At 35.6% G+C, this 21112-nt stretch overlaps 1 protein-coding gene across 10 annotated transcripts in view; it reads left to right on the top strand.

The window, feature by feature from the left end:
- The window catches only part of KCNMA1 (potassium calcium-activated channel subfamily M alpha 1), a 413353-nt gene that overhangs the window by 236378 nt on the left and 155863 nt on the right, over positions 1-21112 (top strand). For all 10 annotated transcript variants that reach the window (XM_059477360.1, XM_059477359.1, XM_059477354.1 and 7 more), the window contains exon 6: positions 18571-18646. In XM_059477360.1, coding sequence (XP_059333343.1) covers positions 18571-18646 — 76 coding nt within the window. The remainder of the gene's footprint in view (positions 1-18570; positions 18647-21112) is intronic.

The raw sequence follows: 21112 nt of genomic DNA, 5'->3' as shown, positions 1-21112 counted from the left end.
GTTCCTCAAGATGAAGCTTTAGTTAAAAATCTGTAGATGAAAACATTTGTTTTAATATCCTGTAGACTTTCTTGCCATAATCTCTACAGAACAGCTCATCCTGAAAGCATATTTCAAACTGTAGAATACTTGATTCCTTTTAGAAAACAGTTTAATAGAATTTAGTTATGCTGACACAAAGAAGCCTTCTGATAACTTGGTTATAGGGATACCACTTTGACTTTGCATTAATTTACTGGATTTTGGTGCATCTACAGGTTGCAAAGCCCCCTTGCTCAGCACCTTAAATTTGCAGTAATTTGCAATAACTTTATCAAGTGTTGTGCATTTCTGCCATCTGTTGGTGGAATCTTTGAGTGCACATCAAAATTCTACAATATTTCTTACAAAACTAGCATCTTTTATCCAGCTTTGATGTATTTTTTTGGGTCATTTTACTTAAGTTATGCATTATTTTATATATAATGGAAGCCAAATTCTCTAAAACTTCCTAGAAGAATTTTATGTATGTGTGCATGTGCACTGCTTTTATGTATGGTAACATTTCTTTCTACACTGCAAAAGCCTTCAAACAGGGATCAATGAATTTAATGAAAAGAGTTTTAAATGTTCAGTGTGCTTGGTGATTTGTCAGTAATCTGTCATTGAATGGATTGTATCACATTGGCATTGTATTGAAGACAATATTTTTGCTTTTTTGTATGTCCCTTTAATCAGTTCAGGTTTCACAGAGCATGTATGTGTTGATAGGGCCCCAGTTAAAATAATACTTTCTTTCCAACGGGCATTTGAGTTGCTGCAATGTTAAGGCCAGAAGGTAACCTTGTGACAAGTATTTATTTGCCTAATCCAGGACAGATTTTTATGGATATTGTTGCACTCATTTGTGACTATACTCTTCTCTCTCCTCCACTGATGAGAAGTCAAACAAGTAGCTAAAAGACACTGGAGCAGAGCAGAAACACAGGAACAGCACTAGTTTTCTGTGTCATTAATGTCTGTCATCTGACATGCATAGAAACTGTGTTCTTGCTTCCCTACCTTTGTGAACTCAAAGCAAACAGGATAATTTAAATCAACTGCTCCCAGTCTGCCTCTGTCTGTGAGTGGTACTTAACATTGCACAGAAAAATGACCTCAATAACATTCTGATTTCAATTCTGTTCTGATGGGGAGGGGTGATAGGCAGGGGGATATCTTGATTTTTTTATTTTTTCATGTGTGAATGAGTGGCTGGCTTAGCCCAAAAGTAGTCCTAGTTTCTGAATTTTGAGAAGCTGTTGAAAGCTAGTATCATAGCTGATAACGGTTATATAGCTTTAAAAAGTGCTTCCTATTGTATTTGCCTGGCTGGATGGACTAACTTGACCTGTTTCATCTATAACCTGACTGAGCAAAACCTTCAGTGGAAGTAACCTGACTACCTTCAGTGGAAGAAAAAATATTATCCAGTCCTAAATTACAGTTAAATTCACGCAAATATTACCTATAAATGAATGCATATTGTTTGTTGCCATCCTGCTGTACCTGATCCCAAGCCCTGCTTGTCACTAACTTACTCTCATTACCAAGAATTTCATCCTCATATATCATTGCTTAGCATTATAAGGCAGAATATTAATAGAAATATTAAATAACCTAGGTCAAGAACACATTCCTGACTAGACTTCCAGGGAAGACATGCCAGATACATTTTAAGACTCCCTGGGGTTTAGTCCATTTAATGAGTGCCATGGCAATGCTGAGTAAATTACATCAGTATTTATAGCTCTGTCACTCAAAGATGTCATTTAATGGAAAAGCTAATGGCATATGATGCTTTTCTAAATGTATACTTAAAAATAATTACTTATCTTGACTACTCAAATACTTTGTAGTAGAATTCTTTGTTTTGTCTGAGATTAATTAATAGGCTCATGGTTGTTTCTTTCAAGCTTATGGAAATAACATAAACTTTTTTCTGGAACTTCTATAAACTACATGTGCCAGACTTGCCTACAACCAACTCTAAGTAGCCCAAAGAATTTTAAAAACTATTGGATGCAAGTTACCCAGACATGACTTAGAAATGTCTGGCTTAACAGACGTGTTTATTTGCATTTTCCTCAGTCGTCTTAGTCACATTAGGAAGGCAAGTATGCAGTCATTACATGATTGGCTTTTTCTAAGTTCTGAAATAAAATATGCATGGGAAACTTCTGCTTTTTGTCCATCATTACTGAAATGTCCACCGTGTTTCTAGTCATGCTATGCTACGATTAAAATGTCGTTGCAATGCAGTAAGTCTGTGGTTGGTTAATATATTTCATAAATGTTTCATTCCTTTTGTGTTCTGCTGTTTTTAAATGGAAAAAATATACTATTTTGGACTGGATTTTTTTTTTTTTTTTGAAAAGTAAACATTATTAGTTTTTTCATTTAAGTGACCTGAATTGGAATTCCTGGTAAGATTTCCTTGTCATATAACCAACCCTCCCTTCAGTGCATACTCAGTATTCTTTCAGGGTTATAATATTTAGAACTTCTACAGGTATATTAATGTTCTTCAGCATATGTTTTTCAGGTACTAGGCTGTAAGCCAAGCTGTTTTCATGTATATTTCATAAAGGAGCATAAGCAGCTAGACTTTTCTTTAGCTTGGTGTAGCCAAATTATCTGTTGTCATCGTTGCTTGGTGTTCTATGTCATGTTTTTTCTGGACATCAATCCATAAATGTTAAAGATCAGTCTGCCAAATTTAGTGATTGAGAAACACAGAATGCTATTTTGTTGTAGATTGACTGTTAAATTCGAAGTTGTTTATAATAATGGATTTTAACTTTGCTCAGAATTAATTCAGTCATACTCCCCTCTAGGATAATAAAAGAATAGTAACAGCAAGTATAAAGGATTTATGCTGAAAAACAAATCGCTGCAATTTCCTTTAATAGCAAAATATTTCCATTTCTTAATAGATATTACATAATTTTCTTCACTCCATATCCTTCTTCTGTCCAGTTAAAATATGTTCTCAATAACTAGATGTTATGTACAAAAAACAGGCTATTTTCCTTTTGTCCTGCTTTTTATTATCAGTTTAATTACATTATGACTGCCCTTGGATTCTCTCATGGTTTCAGTGGCCTTTCTGACTCTGTAATTAAGTTGTTCTGCTTAAATGAAGGCTACCTGGACTGTTGAGTTTTCTCTTTAATCAAATGTGGAATAATAAGAGGAGAGAACCCATTCCCTCAAACTGCTGAGGGACCCCATAATTATTTATTTTGTCTTCGGGCATTTGTGTTTACTTGAATGAGGAGAAATTAAAAATGCTTCTTTTAGTGTCACATTATCATCAGTCAGATGATTTCCAAATTTTCTTGAACTATCTACAGCATGTAACTGACTTGCACAGTTTCTTTACTGGTAATATGAGAGATTAGATTGATTTCTATTTTTTTTTTAAATTTTACTGGTTCTTATCTTATGCCAGCTGAAAGACCAGTTCAAAATAAAATTTCATTTCTTGGCTCCCAGGTGGTAAGTTAATATGTATAGTTCCTTGTAGGCATTCAGTCTAGTCTTTATACACTATCCTGTAGTTATTCCCCTGATAGCTTCATCCGTTGCTTTTTTTACTGTATTTTTTAAAATATTTTGAATCTGTGTTAGTTTGTTGCTGAGTGGGATCTGCTCAACTTTGAATTTTGAATGCTTGTTGTTTACAAGCAACTTTATAAATAATATAATTGATTTCTACCCAAATCCAAAACTACAAGTTCTTATACCTAGAACATGACATTTTCTATTTTGGCATTTTTAACATGAATTCCATGATTTCTTGTTACTCTTTCTGATCTTTGGCTCATTTTGCATTTCTAATTTCTGTAACACTGCTCAAAGAAACTATTTTATTTTATAAACTCTGGACCAGAAGTACTGCAATGTCCATGTAGTTCTCATTAATTCAGTGCCTAGTGTGCCTCTAGTGTGCTCTGTGGTGCGTGAGTCTAGGTTTATGTGGAATTAAGAAAAGATGCATTATTCAGTTTAAGTAATTAAAAACCCCAAACTGCATATCTGTGTTCCTCCTGACGTTTTTGCAGGACTGAATTAATCAAAGGCAAATCCTGTTGAGACTGAAGTTGGTATAAACTGATGCAAAGATAGTTGGGCTTTCACTAGAAAGATTAGAAGTTAAGAATTCCATATGAGACTTGAGAAAGTTCTTCTGTGTCTGTTTTTTCTGAATATCAAAGGGCTCTGATGGAACTGATGTACTCACCTGAGACTGGAATTTTATTTAAACTGGATCATTCATATCCTTCCTGTAATCTTTTGGCAATTATTTCACTCTACTTTATAGGTATGAAACTAAGAAAAGTCAAGAGAGAATTTGATTAAGATTTTTCACTCTTGTTATCATTCTACATGCAAAAGGGGAAACTTCATTAATATGGTCATTTACATGCACTGCTTGACCATCACCTGAGAGGTCCAAACCCCACTGGGATTAGGAAGGATGACTTCTTGTGCTTCAGTGCTCCATATCAGTATGAGAAGAGCAGTTGGTGAGAGCCTGCTGCTGGTAACACCAAGGCTGTGGGCTCGGTCCCTGTATGGGCCACATACCTGGGAGATCCTGGTGGGTCCCTTCCACCTCACAATATTCTGTGAATATGTTAAGTTTTGACCTTCCTGCTCATGTGACATTTCAGAATTAATAGTTGGATGGCTGAAAATCTGTTCCTTTATCCACTGTTCTGTCTTTACAGTTGCAGTATATTGCTATACACAGACAGACAGCATATAGAGAAGGAAAACTTGGGAAGTGTTCTTACAGCTGAAATATTTAAGGCTTTTTCTGAAGTTTTGAATTGCAAGATATTTATACCATATGGCAGTTTCATACAATGTTGACTTTAGTCAAGGGAACAGTATCCTTCATAGTTTGTCACAATTTGCCACTAGTTTCACATCAATTTTTTGAATGGTTAACGTTCTCTAGTACTTCTGTATTTATACTCTTTCATTATACAGGGCTTACACTTGATTCACTGCTGACCCACAGATATTTAGCCTTCGTTAACCTTGTTATCACCTTCAGCAGTGTTTAGTATCATACTATCTCCAATGCTGAATGAAAATAGAAACACATCAGAGCAATCTGTTAAATGAAGGACATATTTCTGCACCACAAAAACATCTCTGAAGTTATGACTCTTCCATAGCTACTTGCGCTGCAGTGGCTTACCTAATGGATTGCCAGAAAGTTTGCCAATAAAGCTAATGATGCTCAGAGGTCAGGATATACAGGTTCTTTAGATCTGTCTCCTTTTTTGTTGCTTCTTTTAGTTTCTTCTGTTCAGGAAACTTTAATTTGTAATGGTGTTAAAGAAGATGCTGCTAAACTTGGGAGTGCATTTTTGATTCATTTAGGCATTTAGTTTTTAATTGTTTATGTAAAAGTCAGTACATTGTATTTATAAATTTTATATAGTTATTAAAGATTTTTTTCTCTAAATCTATCTAGTGAACTTCTCTGCTTTGGTATGTATAAAGGGATATGAAGTGAAAAAATTGTTTTCTTGGTATTTTAGGTTTCAGATATCTAAGCTTAACTTGTCTTCAAAATTGCATTTACCAGAAGCAGGTTTTCCTATGATATCTCCCCAGATACGCTTTGATTCAAAAGCTGAATGTCGGAAAAGTAGTGTATTTAGCTTCATGATTTCATTTGTTTGTTGCTAGTAAATATATAACATGAGGCAAATACAAAAAGAGAATAATGCGTATTTTAATTTAAAAATAGTGTTAAACCTTAGAAAAATGAGGGTTTCTGCTTAAGTAAAACGGCTATAAAACTTTTTTTCTACAGCCATTTTATTGTTGCGGTTATATGTGACTTATACAGGGAAATTATTTTGCCATCTTTTAAAATCACCTTTTATAAAGTAAGGCAGATGCAACTGTGCTACATAGACAGGTTTAGTACACAGCATTTTGTTAAGCATTATCCTTCAAGGAGTGCTGGTTTTATTCAAAACAGTAATATTGAAGCATCACTGTGGATGTTTAGCTGAAATGAATCAGCTATCATCTGAAGCGTGAAGTTCAATTTGAAGAGGTTTTGCATTTAAGTTGGGATATCTAGCAACCATAATCTTCATAATCAAAAGTAAATTGTTGCAGTCCTTTAGAAACACAGATGACTGAGAGCAAAATGTTTTTTGAGATTTCTGAGGTACTCAAAACTCTCTAGGCGTTAGTTCTCCATTATCACATAGTTACTCTGCTTCTCTGTAGAAATTATCTGTCAGCTTTATTGTGGTCCTAATTGCTGATTTTGTTTTTCTTTAATCAGCCCCACACCATGTGGTGCGTTTTCCTACAAATCTGAAGGAGTTTTTGTGAATGGGAGAGCTCATGGTGCACTACAGAGCCTCACTGGTGCCTTTCCAAGCCCTGTGCAGCCAGCAGTTAATGCCAGTTCCATTCACGCACTCTGCAGCCCCATGGCCATCCAAAATGTCATTTGCTTGAAGACAGGGAGTAATTGCAGCTGGCACTGGGCTTGGGGGTGTGGATCATACCTGCAGAGCCCAGCAGGAGGTCTTTTTTTGCTGAGAGCTAGATGGAATATTAGTAGCCAAATAGAGCACTGACATTCCATGCTGAAAGTGAAGTGAGGATTATTTTCACATTTTAACAGTTTGCTCAATTTTACTTAATTCTATTCTGGGATGCTTTTCTCTGAAGTTAGTCAAGGGAGCCAGTGAAGTTCTAGTATTGATTGCAGTGTTGTGACAGCAGAAGAATGAATCACAGCAAGATAAATATAAATTCCTGATATGGTTTGAATATCTTCCACAACCTTCAAATTTATTTATTTATTTTTATTTTTCAAAATGCAGCCTTTGAAAATGTTTCCTATTCAACATTCATCTTCCCTGATACCAAAAATCCTAAGTCCTGGAGGGGTTCTTACCAATGTGTGTGTATGTCAGGGCTGCTGTAGGTAATGGGTGTAAAAGTTCAATCTTTAATTACTAACAGAAGTGATTAGTTAAATATGTAAGTAAATAAATTCAAAATATTTTTTAGAAAATATTAAAATTTGTTTTGTAGATACATAATTTATAAATATTCTATGCAATTTCATTATTTGAAGTTTAGATACTTATTCAAGCATAATTAATGAAGTGTTTCTTGATGGCTAATGTGGTTGGGACAATGATAACTTTGAAGAAAAAGTTATTTTCATAGTGGCTAGTGTGCAGGCAACATATATCGTGATGGAGTTTCTACATGTGTAATATTGTGAATATGAATTAAAAGGAGATGGCATGCTTTATAAAGCAAATGGTATTATTTGGGCTTTTATTATCTGTTAAATTCCATGTTTGTTTTTTTCTGTGTTGTTTCACTTTCCTTCCTATTCAGAGCAAAGTGCAGATATCAGCACTGTAAGAGCAGAAACATCTGGAAATATCATCTGAATTCTTTCATGTTCACTCTCACCTGGGAAATTAATCTAGATAAAATTTTATATCATGGCATGTGAGGCAGATCCTGTAAGAAATATGCTGCATTCAGTGGAAAATAGCCAAAGATACATAGATGTGAGGAACAGTGTCTTTTAGGAAAATTTAAGACACCTACTTTACTAGGCACTGGCTCTAATCTACTCTGATAGTGCACAGAAATTTCACTATCTTCTCTTATTGATTGGGCAACATCAGCCTTTAAGGGAAAGCCTTTCTGTGCACCTGAAAATGCGAGAATTTTCTTCTCAGTAGGCAGATCACAGATTTTCTGTCTAATGTGAATTAGAAGAGGAGAGTTTTAAATGCTCCTTCCTTTACTGGCTTTATTCTTGACTCACTCTTAGTGATGAATTGGCACTTGCAGTTCTCAGACCTCGTGTTTAAACATGATGCACTGCTGAGGAGGTGAAGACTATTTTTTAGTACTGATTGGGGTGAAATAAGGGATGCTGAAACACAGTGTGTGGATCTATACAAGAGTTGTGTTTCCAAAAAGAAAAACACCATAATCTTTAACTTCTGTGGAATTTTATGACTAAGTTCTTAATCCTACAGCTGGTCAGAAATACTGTTTATTGTTTGCACAATATGCAAGGAATCATTCTGTATATTGAGTAAAAGGCTATTGCTTTACCAGGACAAGCATAAATATTTTTTGAATATTTGTAATCTATCTTGTCAGAAAATAGATTTTTTTGCACCTGGATGATAATCACATACAGGATTTTGTGGTGTATCATTTTCATAACTGGTTTCTCATAATTAATTTATCTGCATGTATCTGCTCATATCCATTCTTGAATTATTTTCTTTGTGCAACTCAAAGGCTGAAGAGGCTCACTGAATAGGATGCATTATATCATACTAGTTGATTAGAAGTGGAATACTTGACTCCTTGTCAGGCCCTGTTTCATGGCATGCTCCTTGTTTCTTTGGCAGTTATGGCCTGTGCCTTGTGACTCACGGGAGCAAAGACAGGCAGAATTGCAAGGCTTTTTTTAAATCAACCTCCTGCAGCATGAGTCAGGCTTCAGATCTGGCCTTTGCCCTTCCTTTGCCTTTGTTCTTATCATTTGTTCTGCCCTATGGTTACAGCCTCTCAAAATAGCACATTCCTGATTTTAGTGCAATTTGTTCCTGATGAATGCCAGGGAAAATTATGTAAGATGCTAACTTGTGGTTTTTCAGGAAGGGAAACCTCTCTATATTGAGTTGTAATGGCCACTTTAGAAAGCAACCCCCAAATTTCCAACCTCCAGTGCAACCTTCTTTGCAAGGTTAGCTTGCTGGGGTTTAATCTCTTTTTTTCAAGGCGCATTATGGTTTCTGTAGCACCATCAGTAAATTGTACAATTAATATTTTTCTCCCCAATCACAGAATTAAAAAAGACATATTTTCCATCTATTTTGAATATGGAATCACAGTATCTGGAAAGGATTACACAAATACAATATGAAAAAAAGAGAAAAACGAGAGCTGAATAAATTCTTTGCCTTTTAAACTCTTTTTTACCCACTAGGTCAATATGAATATGGTTATTCTTCCCTCCATGGTTTCAATCTTTTGTTAAAAATGGCACCAACGTCACTTTGCTGGGATAATACTTCTTTTGTAATATAAAATGTTTACAAGTTAATGGTCCCTGGTTTCATGCAAAGATCTGTTCTTCATTTACTACTGGCTATATCTGTGCTTGGTTTATGGAATATGACACAGTTGTTGCCTGAAGTGGTGTAAAGCAGGAAAGTGAATTTTTACATATGGAGTGACTGGTTTTATTCTTGCTAATGCCAAGCTTTCTGAAAATGGTTTAATAGCTTAAGACTTTGAGACTAGGAGGTTAAAAATAAATAATGCAACTACATGCATTTTCTCAGGAACTCAAGGTTCGATTGTAAATTTACCTTCTAAATAATTTAGTGAGATTAATAAGTGGTAAATTCTTGGCAGCATTTTTCTGGTTTTGTCATAATCTATAGATGTTGCTACAAAGCTGTACTAAAAAGTAGTTGTTGACCAACCTGTAGAGCTTTTAAATTTGGACATGGCAGGTTATTTTTTTTTTTTCTATGAATAATACTTTCACCATTTTTGAAATATCAGCAATGAAAATTTTATGGGCCATTTTGTGTACAGCAAATGGCTTTTACATTGTCATTTCAGAAGCAGCAATTTAAAAGAGAGGAAAGGTAGTGTTGGGAAACTTCTGTGTTCACTTATTGTAAATTAAATTAAAAATGAATTTTCAAGGAGAGAATAGTCAGAGGATATAACAGTTATTTTTCTCTGCAGCAGGTTTCTCCTTGGCAGGTTTCCTTGTGTTTTGTGGCTTTTTGCAGATTGAGGTTTTGAGCAAACTATAAGCAAATAGCATCCCACAAAAGCACAGCAAATCCATCACCCATGTCTAACCTGTGGTTTAAAGGACAATAATGTGATACCCACTTCTTTCCACTACATTGGTTTTCTGAGGCAGGATCTAATCTTCCCTTGCTCTCCTTCAAGGTGATATAGCAAGTACCTAGTCCCTGCATAGCCAAAGGTAAAGTGGAGCTTAGCTGCTGACAAGTCTTGCTTTCTTCTCCTGCATTTTTAAGCTTAATAGCTTCACATTTGGATGGGCTTTGAAAGCAAGTGGTCATTTAATCATAGCAGTACTTCCATAAGTATGTAAATCTGTTTTTGTGACAAGTTCAAGAAGGGTCATGGAATGATGTCCTTCAAGGGTATGCTTCTGTAGAAAATATGAAAAACTTGTAAGTACCTTGGATTCATTGAAGGCAAAATAGGTTGTTAAAAGTCATTCTAGAGCTCTTTATAACAAAATGTTTGTTGATTAGTTTGGATTAAATACTTCAGAGCAGACATTTCAGGTACTGCTGATAACACAGGGCTTTGGAGTTTTGGGTCTACCTCAGACCAGGAGGCCAAGGACCATGTCCTTCACAGGGGCAGGAAACAGTGATGGTCTACTGATGGCACCACCTTCATGTGCTTAATTGGACTCCAGGCTTTCACTCAGATGTTCATCTAAGCTAGAATACTTAAAAGGTACTTTTCTGGATAGCTGAAAAAAAAAATTAGTCTGCAGAGAACAGTTTTCTGTAATCTAATTTTACATCTAATACAAAAAAATTGACCAAGTAATAGATTGATGTTATAGATGGTAGCAAACTCTAAATGTCACTGAAAATAAGAAGATGTCTTATGTAATTGAGTTGTAGAACAAAATTCTAAAAAATAGTTATTTGGAAAGCAGAAGTGTCTGCACAGGAGAGCAATACCAGTAGCTTTGTGTGGCTGGCTGTGATGTTAAGAATGCTTGTCAGCACAATATACCATCATCCTGCTGCTGCTCAAATTTATATACATTTTTTTGAACTTATTGAGCAGGTTACTTTAGATATAATCCTAGTTTGTGTCATTTAATTTATGTTTTCAAATTTTGATGTATGCAACAGATTAAGCAGTGCCCTGACCGAAAAGAAATTGATAAAAATCTGGCTATGCCAGGAAGCTGAGGAGTTTAAACAATACTGTCAAATTGTTAAAACCAAAATAATAGGTTATGTAAACTAAACAGCGTGGCTCTTGCTCTTTATTACTTAGGTCCTGTTTTCCTTTAGAGACATTCCAGGCTTTCAAGGTAAATGGATTCTACACCCAAACATTTGCTGTACTAAGTATAAAGTACACTAATGATAGGTTTAAAATTGGATAATAACAAGATTACAATACTAGTCAAGAGGAAATACAGAAGGAAAGGAAAATAGTGTGCCTTATATGGTAAAAAGTTAAGTAGAACGTGCATTCAGTTTGAGCTGTACAAGATGTGATTAGTAACACAGATAAGTACTACCCCATTAAAATCTTTTCAGTTGGAGAGGAATGATTCAAGTGCTCACAGATAAATCTTGGATGTTTGTCACATGCAGACATAAACCCCATCCCTACAGACTCAGTGGAACCTGACTGTTGTGACCAGTGGGAGCATAACCAGGTTGTTTGTAAGAACTTAGTGTTAAAGGTTACAATGTAAAGGACTCACTGAAGTAGTTTGCTTCACTATCTGCATGTTCCTTATAATTTGAAATTTCTGTGTACTACAATCCCCTTTATATTTGGCAGTCCACCCCTTAATAACATTTCCAAAATGCTTTGAAATCCTGTGTATTTCATATAAGCACATGGTGCAGCCTGTTTTTGTGTCTGCTTTGCATTGTACTCCAGATGGCATTGCTATATTTGTGGGTCTTCTGAGGCCAAAAACAAGGGAAAAAAAAGGAAAAGAAAAAAGAAACAATGAGCATATTCCTCAAAATGAAGATAGCTTTACACAATGAAGTTTGTGTATTATGCTCAAAGCAGGAAAAATCATGAAGAAAATCTATCATATGAAATGGAAGAGGATAATTACTTTTGATTTGTAGAGTGGTAGTTGACTGGACAAAACTCCAGTTTTGTGAATATTCACAGAGCAAGTCAGCTGGAGAGAGCTGTGGACTCTATTCTTCGCGCTCATGCTTGATGGCTAAATTGGTTTGAATTCTTTTTCCTTCAGTAAGATAGTTGTCATTTACTGGGATTGGAGGAAGGGTTGTTGTGTTTATTTGTTGGAGGTTTTTTAATTTCATCTGAGATAAATCCTGTAAGAGTTGACTGATTATGTTACCTCTGCCTTCTGCATACCAACTTTAACTGGAAAACAGACATGTGAGCTTGCCAAAGAAACTAATACACAGTAAATAATTCCCTTTATGTACATATATTATAAGAGCTATATTCTTTGCTGGAGTACTTGTTCATTCCAAGTGAACAGCATCATGTTTGTGGGTTTTGAATCAATGGGTGTGGTTCTTTGATGTATCTGAAAGAAGCTTATGTGGTAATATCCGGATAGAAGATGGCTTTTAAGCTCTAATACATCTCGGATCAGAGGAGCATCTGTGCTGCCTGCTTGCTTCTGTGATTTGTTTTGCCTATCCAGTTTGTGATAGCCTGTTTTGTCAAGCTGAGTTTTGTATTTGAATTCACTCTGTTTCAAGCTAACGGAAATGAACTAGATTATACTGCATTATCTTCTGATAACAACCGGTAAAGGGGAACTTTATCTTGTGTCCAGTTAAACAAATCTGCTCCCAAATAGAAGTTCTGTTTAAGAAAGGACTCCGAGCTGTCTCTCCTTGTTGACACTGAATTAGCAAAAGAAAGGGTATAAATCTGTGACCATCTTTGCTGTTAGTGAGTGCTGTGACTGAGGACTGCATCACAGTACTTCGCTGCAGTGCTTCTGGAGCTGAAGATACAGTCATGATTCCCAGCAAGATTTTAGTCTACCACAACCCTTCTGGGGGCACGCGTACAGAAACGTACAAAAGTACTAGAAGGCGTAAAAAATCTCATGGAGAATTGTTCAAAAATGGATATCGTGTCAAACCTGGACATAATATCCCCGAAAAGGAAGAGCAGCGCACTTTGCGAAATTCCTTGGTGTCTTGTTATAGGGTCGGCTCATACTGGGGTAAGGTCCAACTCTGAACTTTTTCTTCAGAACTGTTATGCTGTCTCTGGTGCTAATATTACTGTATCTTCTAAAAAAGATATTCTGTTTTATATTTCAACTTAAAAAGAAAAAGCTGCAGTATTTCAGTTGCTTTATAGGAAGAATTTTTTCTCAAACTTATGCAATATACTTCTCTCTCCCCAGCAAAGGGGTTCATTGTTCACCTAGAATCAAATAATCCAGTCTTTATTGAAGGATGGAATGTAATATTCTGCAGTGTTGGTGTTGTCAAGAAATTTTGTTTGAAGCTGCTGTCATTTAAAAGGTGTAATAGCAAGTTGAAGGAATGTACAACAGAAAGATTTATTCTAAACTTGATTGTAGTTTTACCATCCTGGTCATAGAGCATTGATTTTTTTCATACTGCAGGCTATTCCCTTCTCTTGTACTGTTGCATAACAGAGGTGGGGAAATGTATAAAAATATTTTGTCTGAGTTGGTTTCAAGGAATGACAGATTCTTTTCCTCCCATTCTATTTCTTCTTTTTTTTTCAGTTTGAGCTTTCATTTTCAAGTCTATCTACAGGGAGTAAGATCTCAGAAAATTCTGCTGTATTCTATGAAGATGTTCAAAATGGGATTATTTTGCATCCTAAAAATTATCCCTCCATCCTCTGTCTCAAAAAAGGTTCCTAAATATGGATTCTGGGTTTTTTTCTGACTTCAGTAAACTGTGTGATCTTAATGAAATCTAGGGTGGAAGTAGCCATTGATAGCTTTGATGAAGATGTTGTTCTGATGAATGGGTGAATGGTTTGTCAGGAATAAAAGTGGCAAACAGAATCTCTGTGTATTGAAACCTTACACCAATATTTTGGACATACTGTTGTCTCTTAGAAAAAAAAAAAAAGCAGCCTAAGGCAGTAAGATGGGGATTACATATTTCATTGGTGAGAAACAATGTAATGCTTTAATGCTTGGTGCTGTTCTCCTCGAGTGACCTCTCATGTCGAATGAAGAAATATTCCAACTCCTCTTTCTATTTATGAGAATCTCATTTATAAATCATATACGTATAGTTGTCATGATTTCCTTGCTTTTCCCTTTAAAGATTTAAAATGGGAAATTTCCTTTTTTTTTATTTTGGTGGGGGGGAGGGGGGGTGGATTGGGGTTTGCAACCTATAGCTAATCCTGGTTGCTTCTGTATATTAGTCCAGTGGAAAGCATCAGTTCAGCAGAGAGAGTGCAAAACTGTCTGACAGACAGGAAAATACCCTATTGCTTTAAAAGTCAAATAAAGCTGTAAATAATACTCTTGCTGTAAGCTTTATAGATAAAATAATTTTCTACTGTAATTGTGTTGCTACTGGCACATAGTCTGTTGGCCGTGTCAGGATCACTACTCTGTTCTACAGAATCCATCCATTTTGCTGGGTCCTTAGTAAAGGGTCAGAAAAAAAGTACTCCTGCTATATTCTAGATGTAGTCTGGTAGTTCAGCACGGCATATTCTTCCTATTGAACAGATAATTGATTTCTTTAAAACTGATTTCAGGGGTTTTTGGCAATATGCAGCTTCTCCTAGTGACCATTTTTTACAGATTTTAGGTGGAATACCATGATATGAAATATTTTACATTTCATATATTTTCACATATTTTATATTTTCAGTGTAATTTGAAAACAGTCTGTTTGCTGCACAGGCAACATAGTAGCTAAACAAATATTTTTGCAGTAAAAATAATCCTGTGGAAGAGTTGAAGTGTTCATTGAAGGTTTATTTGAATCATTATACCTACAACTCAAATTATTGTACTAGAGGCAAAAGCTATTGACTAAAAAACTTTGTCTCATATTGGTTTTTGTCTGTTCATATTGTTTATAATCATAGAAGTTTTTTCTGGTCTTGATATCTATGAATATCTTATCTTTGTTTTGGATATTGCAGCTGAAATGAACTCCAAATCCTAAGCATATTTAGTCATCCATTTAGAAGCAGAAGACTGAGGTCCTTCTTTTATTTTATCTGTGTATTTTTTCTTTTATTAGAAAGATATTTGGTGTAAATTAAATATTTTGGTACTTACTTTTTTTGTAATTTGTCGTATAGCAGATTAAATCCTTCTGATCAGATCCCATAAGAAAATTTAAATGTATAACTCCTTGCCAAGAAAAAGTTAAGTTACATGATGGAGAAAAAGTAGGAAGCATTTCCTGAGCATTCTGTTTTGCAGTTTACAATTAACTTTAGCAGACAGGGTTATGGAATGTGCAAAATTAGAATGGAATTCACTGTAATTCATAAGAAACTTACCATATCTCAACTCTTGGTGAAATCATTTAAATGTAAAACAGTTTTGTAGGTATTTCATAAGAAAAGAAATTCTTCCCCAATTGTACAAAACACAAACTTTGCTTAGGAAAGAGAGCTGTATGCATTTGTATATGTAGCTGAAACAGCTTTGAGGAATGGGAAATTTTTGTTGCGGCTCCTATGAGTGAATTTTGCTTTCTATTTTTGACGCATAAACAAATATCGACTGTTTCTGTTCTCGGTAAGGGGGTAGCCCTGGAAGAGGCGGCATGGTCTCAGCTGTGAGGCAGTGGGTGTGAGTGCCCCTCAGCAGGTGTGCAGGAAGCACCAAGCTGAGTGGTGCACTTGGGGTGCCTGAGGGGACGGGATGCCATCCAGGACCAGGCCAAGTGTGAGAAGTGTGTCTGTGGGAATTTCCTCAGGCTCAGCAAAGCCAAGTACAGGGTCCTGCACCTGCCTGTGGGCCGCCCCCAGTGCCAACACAGGCTGGGTGAGGAAAGGCTTGGAGGCAGCCCCTGCAGAGGGCTGGGGGTGCCTAGAGATGAGGAGCTGGACACGAGCCAGCAATGGGAGTTTGCAGCCCAGAAAGCCAATTGTGTGCTGGGCTGCATCCAAAGCAGCATGGGCAGCAGGGCAAGGGGGGAAATTCTATCCTCTTCTCCATTCTTGGGATCCCCACCTGCAGCTCTGTGTCCAGCTCTGGGGCACTCAGCACAAAAAAGGGGATGCAAGACCTCTCTGTGAGGAAGGGCTGAGAGTTGGAGTTGTTCAGCCTGGAGGAAAGAGAGATTTGGGGAGAGCTTATTGTGGCCTTTCAGTGCCTGAAGGGAGCAGACTTTTTAGCAGAACCTGCTGCAATAGAAGAAAAGGTAATGGTTTCAATATAACAGAGGGCTGTTTAGAATACAGATAAGGAGTTTTTTTTTACCATGAGCATGGTGAAACAGTGGAACAGGTTGCCCAGAGAGGTGATAGATGCCCCAACCCTGGAAAAATTCAAGGTCAAACCAGACAGGGCTCTGCAAAACCTGATCTAGGTGCTCATTGCAGGGTTGGTTGGGCAAAATGACCTTGAAAATTTGTCCCTATCCAAACTATTGTATGATTCTGTGAAAATCACATAAAATGAAATACATGTAGGAATATAATAGGAAATCTGTTCATGCCTAGGAAATTTCAGTATACTGGAAAGAATTAATTTGCCATGTAATAATTGCTTTGGCTTTTATAATTGAGAGCCAGCCATATTTTGTAGTTTAAATGTCCAAGCAAACACTCTAGTGATTTGTTCTTGCTTTTCCTAATTCTGTTCTTGAAGGAAATTTTTAATAATTGTGTGGGCTGCAGCAAATGCAGGACTTCACTTATAATGATTTTCTTATTCCACAAAAAACACATTGAATCCATAGTATTTTTCATCTATGATATGATGACTCAACTATTAAAATATAACTTAAGCCTTACAAGGATTTGGAGATAGAGCTTTTATTGCTAGCTTAGATGTTTCTCAGGTTTCTTTGTGAAACATAGCAATGATCTTACCATTAGCTTCAGATGCAGTGATAAACATTTCAGAGGCAGGGTGTTTTTCACTCCAGCCATGTTTCATAAAAGTTTATAGGGAGCAGAGTGAGGAAAGCAGCTGGATGAAAAAGAGCTGGAAGGTTTATGGTTGCTAGTAAGGATCCTCCCCTTCCCTGTCTAACCACATCCTTTGGATTGGAGTAACAACTGTGGGAACTCCTGGAAGTGGAGCAGAGGGATGTGTCTCTCACAGTTTCAACAATGTGATCCAAAGTTATCGTTCTCTAATTGCAAATGGATCTGACATTTAGCATTATTAAGCTTCATTTTATTGCTTTTCATTTAGGTCCCTGAATCCATTTAGCAAGCTGTGATTAATTTTCAGAGTTACCCACAGTCAGTAATTAAAAAGAAACTTTATATCCATATAATAGACAGGAATGTACTTTAACACTACTTAGGAGTTTTAATAAGGCAAAATATAAGAGCAAATATTTTATTTAACAACTGTCCAATAATACTGCAGGAAAAACTTCTTGATATAAGCACATCTCGCCACATGCACCTTTCTGCTTGAGGGGAGCCTCTTATTCCAGTGAAGTGATGAAAGCTGTGACCAGGTTTATATGTTTGCCAGGATCAGTATTTCCTTAAGTTTCTAGAAATAAAAAGTGGATTCCTGCACTGGAGTTGGGTAAAACAGATGTCAATAAAGAGAATCTATGAGAAGAAGCTGCTCTGGACCTTCTTGTTACAGTTGCAATATCACATTACACAACTTTTATGTAACTCCTGGCTGTACTCTCTAATAGAAATTATCCTTCATGCTTTACTTTAATTTTCTAAGCTCTGCATATGTACAGTACAGAGTGTACTTTCATTCATATGCCAAAGATCTGCAGCCAAATCATTTACTATCAGCATAAGACTATTTTAATAATTTAAGCCCTTAATCTTCTCGATTAGTTTCTCTTGCACACACACTCTTTGTCTTACTGACTTTTTAGTTGTCTGGGAATTGCTATGCACGCAATCTGATTTCAGCATAAAAATGCTATTTATCTGTAAAAATGCTTTTTTAAAAATAGTGGTATGTAATGTATTCCTCTAGTTATAGACTGATGGAAAGAATTATAGTAAATTTGCCATTTTCAAGAGAAAAAGTGTGATTTCTCGGTTTTCCTGCATGAGGTTTTTGAAACGAGAGTGGAGATAGGGAGCATTATTACTATAAAAGATTTTACGTCATTAAGATTTACCAAATTTAATCAGGCATATACAGTCTACTTTATCCAGGTTATCAGATCTCTTGCCCATGATCTGTTATTTTTCACTAAGCAAAATCAGACCTGCCTGTGTCTTTGACAGCCTGAAAGAGAAGGACATGTGCACTGCAGCTGCCAACAGAAACCTCAGTGAGGTTTTTCCCCCTCAGCTTTCAGCCTGTGTGTCTCTTTCCATTACTTCCTACAAAAATTAACACTTTCTGGTAGGATAAACCTGTTATTAGGGAAATAAACTTAAAAAAAAATTTGAAAAATACCTGTTAAGGATCCTTGAACAATTAAATATGGAAGAGCATTTTAAAGGTATTTGACATTTTGTATGTTACCTGTTTTGATTTAATTGATCACTGTCATTGTGATATGCTGTTACAACTTGAATTATTCTTCACTATAACTTTGTTTTCTTTTACTGCAGGTTTAAGATTTTTAAGAGCCCTTAGACTGATACAGTTTTCAGAAATCTTGCAGTTTCTGAATATACTTAAAACAAGGTAAGACTTTTTCTTGGATCCTGATTTAGTTAATTGGTGACAGAATGTAAATAGCTTTGATTTGGGGCCCCCCTGCACTTGTTATCTATTCTTTAAGCCTTTTTCTGCTGATGAATGATTTGTCAGTGACAGCATCTTTTGCTATGTCATCATTTTAATTGATGCATTGTTATGTTTGAAATACCGAGCAAGGTTATGTGTTGATAAATTAAAAGCAGAATGATTTACATCGCTGTGTACTGATTAAACATTGCTTCTTCAGTCTGTGTTCTGCTGTCTTGAAAAACCTGAAATCAAAATTAATTCAATAGTATACAGTTAAAAAGTATTTTGAGAAATTCTCATTGTGGTTCTTCCAGTTTTTTTGAACTGAGGATCTTTTTTCACATCAAAAATCATTAAATTTACACTGAGCTATCTTTATATTGGGTTCATTGTCCTTAGTATTTCTTCCATATAACAATTAAAAACTTTCAATTAACCTTCTGGCTTACTGGTTCTTTGGCCTATTAATACATCAATGTTGTGCAGGAAAAGCACAGTTTTGGACAAAAGATCATTTCGAAGGAAATGAGGAGAAACCTTCCCATGCCTTGCAGTTGAAGACACATTGTTTTTCATCATTCTCTAAAAGGCTGCAGGGGAAGTATTGACCACAGCTTCCAATAATTACTGTAAAATCAATTCCATTTTGAAAACTTCCCCTCTCTGCAGCGATTGCTATAGATCTGTGAAGGCTTTATATGCAGGTAAATCCATTCCTTGCTGTGATAATTTGTAGCAATAGGAAAATAGGTACTGAAATTTGTAGAGGTTCACAGTAAACAGCTGTTTCTTCAACCCTAAACCAACCTTGAAACTATTCTCTGTGCTGTAAAATTCTCACACTATCTGTCTTTAGTTACTGGAAGGAAGCCAATTCTGGTCAAACAAAGACATCAAAGAATGTAAGGTGAGGTCCCATAGCTCAGAATTCTCAGTATGGGAATGGAGAATAAGATTTAACATGCAGAACAACTCTGCCATAAGAAATGGCAGTCATTAGAGAAGCCCCATAAACTCAGAGATTTTGGATAAAAGCTAATAGCCCCTTCAGTACTGGGGGATTTGGTGAATTTCCAGATCCATAAATGTGCATTAATCACTTTCAAGGTACTCGGAGCTGGTTTATTTAAGATTGACCTGTTCACTGAAGTAGCCTTTCTCTGGGGCAGAATTTACTCTTATATTAGATGTCATTATCTCTGTGATTATTTTTACAACTTCCAAAATATCTATAAACCTCAAATGTTGATTAGTGAAAGCCTGTAAAGTAAAACTTTCTTATATGAGTGTTTCAGTTCAATCAGGTAATTCATTTTTAGCAGTTCATACTAACATCATTTATTTAACTGAAAAATTGTCACTGCCTCAAAACAGTTTTTTATGTCTCTCCCTGTTCCTGGTAATGCAACAGAAAGTCATGTCTGCTCTCTTTGTTGCCATACTTATTAACCTGAAATGACCTGAATAATGTTCACAAAACATTTATTTTTTTTTAATGGATGTGTCAAATTAAAACAAATTAACAGAATGCAATTTGTTTTAGAAGAGTTTCTAGTTACAGCTGACAAATTTGATTGTGTAAGTGCTTGAGGTTTCTTTTAATGATTTCTATGAGTTTAGCTTTTAGAAAGCAGCAATCTAGAAAATTCATTTATTACTGCTACCTTTAATGAGAAATTTTCAGTGTATTCTGAAGGTATCATCGTAACTGCAGTTCACATGCTGCACACATTTTCTATTTACAGTACCACAATACTCTTAAATTGAGAGCTTCTGGTTTTGAATTATTTTGCTTCCTAAAAAAATAAAGTGTGCTGAGCTCTTGTGATTGATAGACAATCTTTAAAAAATTTGTACAAGTTAGAGCAGTTAAACTAGTAGTTTAAACAAATCTAGTATTAGTTAAATAAAATTTACTTCCCTAAATTCAATCAATGATTTCAATTACATACTGTGGCCTTAGACCTTTATTATTACTTTAAAGACTTATAGAGTGTTATATGCTTTTGGCCTGCCAATGCAACATTATTTTGCTCAGGGATGGCAAAAAAATCTTCTAGAATTAAGATATTTTAGCATTTTTTGCAGTCCACTTCTAAGGTTTTAGTGAATTTTTTGACATTTTATGAATTTTGTGAACATAAAGACCAAGAGTCAATGACAGACCTTGAATTGTTGAATTGGGATAGAAAATTCAGTATATCATTACTAGCTCTGAAACTAAAGTAGGGAGAAAAAAGTACTTTTTATTATTTAAAAATTCAGCAAAAGAGAAGACTTCTCTGTTTGAGGTGATATGTATTTATATGAAAATGTATGGAACTAATTAGACCTAGGCATTTCAGTGCATTTGGCACTAATAACAAATAAAAAATGCGAAGATGAAATAATTGATAGGGTATACTGGGCAATACTATGGTT

Source organism: Ammospiza nelsoni, chromosome 8 (genome assembly GCF_027579445.1).
Source record: "Ammospiza nelsoni isolate bAmmNel1 chromosome 8, bAmmNel1.pri, whole genome shotgun sequence".
Classification (NCBI taxonomy): domain Eukaryota; kingdom Metazoa; phylum Chordata; class Aves; order Passeriformes; family Passerellidae; genus Ammospiza; species Ammospiza nelsoni.
The sequence above is the reverse complement of the archived record's forward strand: the minus strand, read 5'-3'. Positions and strand labels throughout refer to the sequence as shown.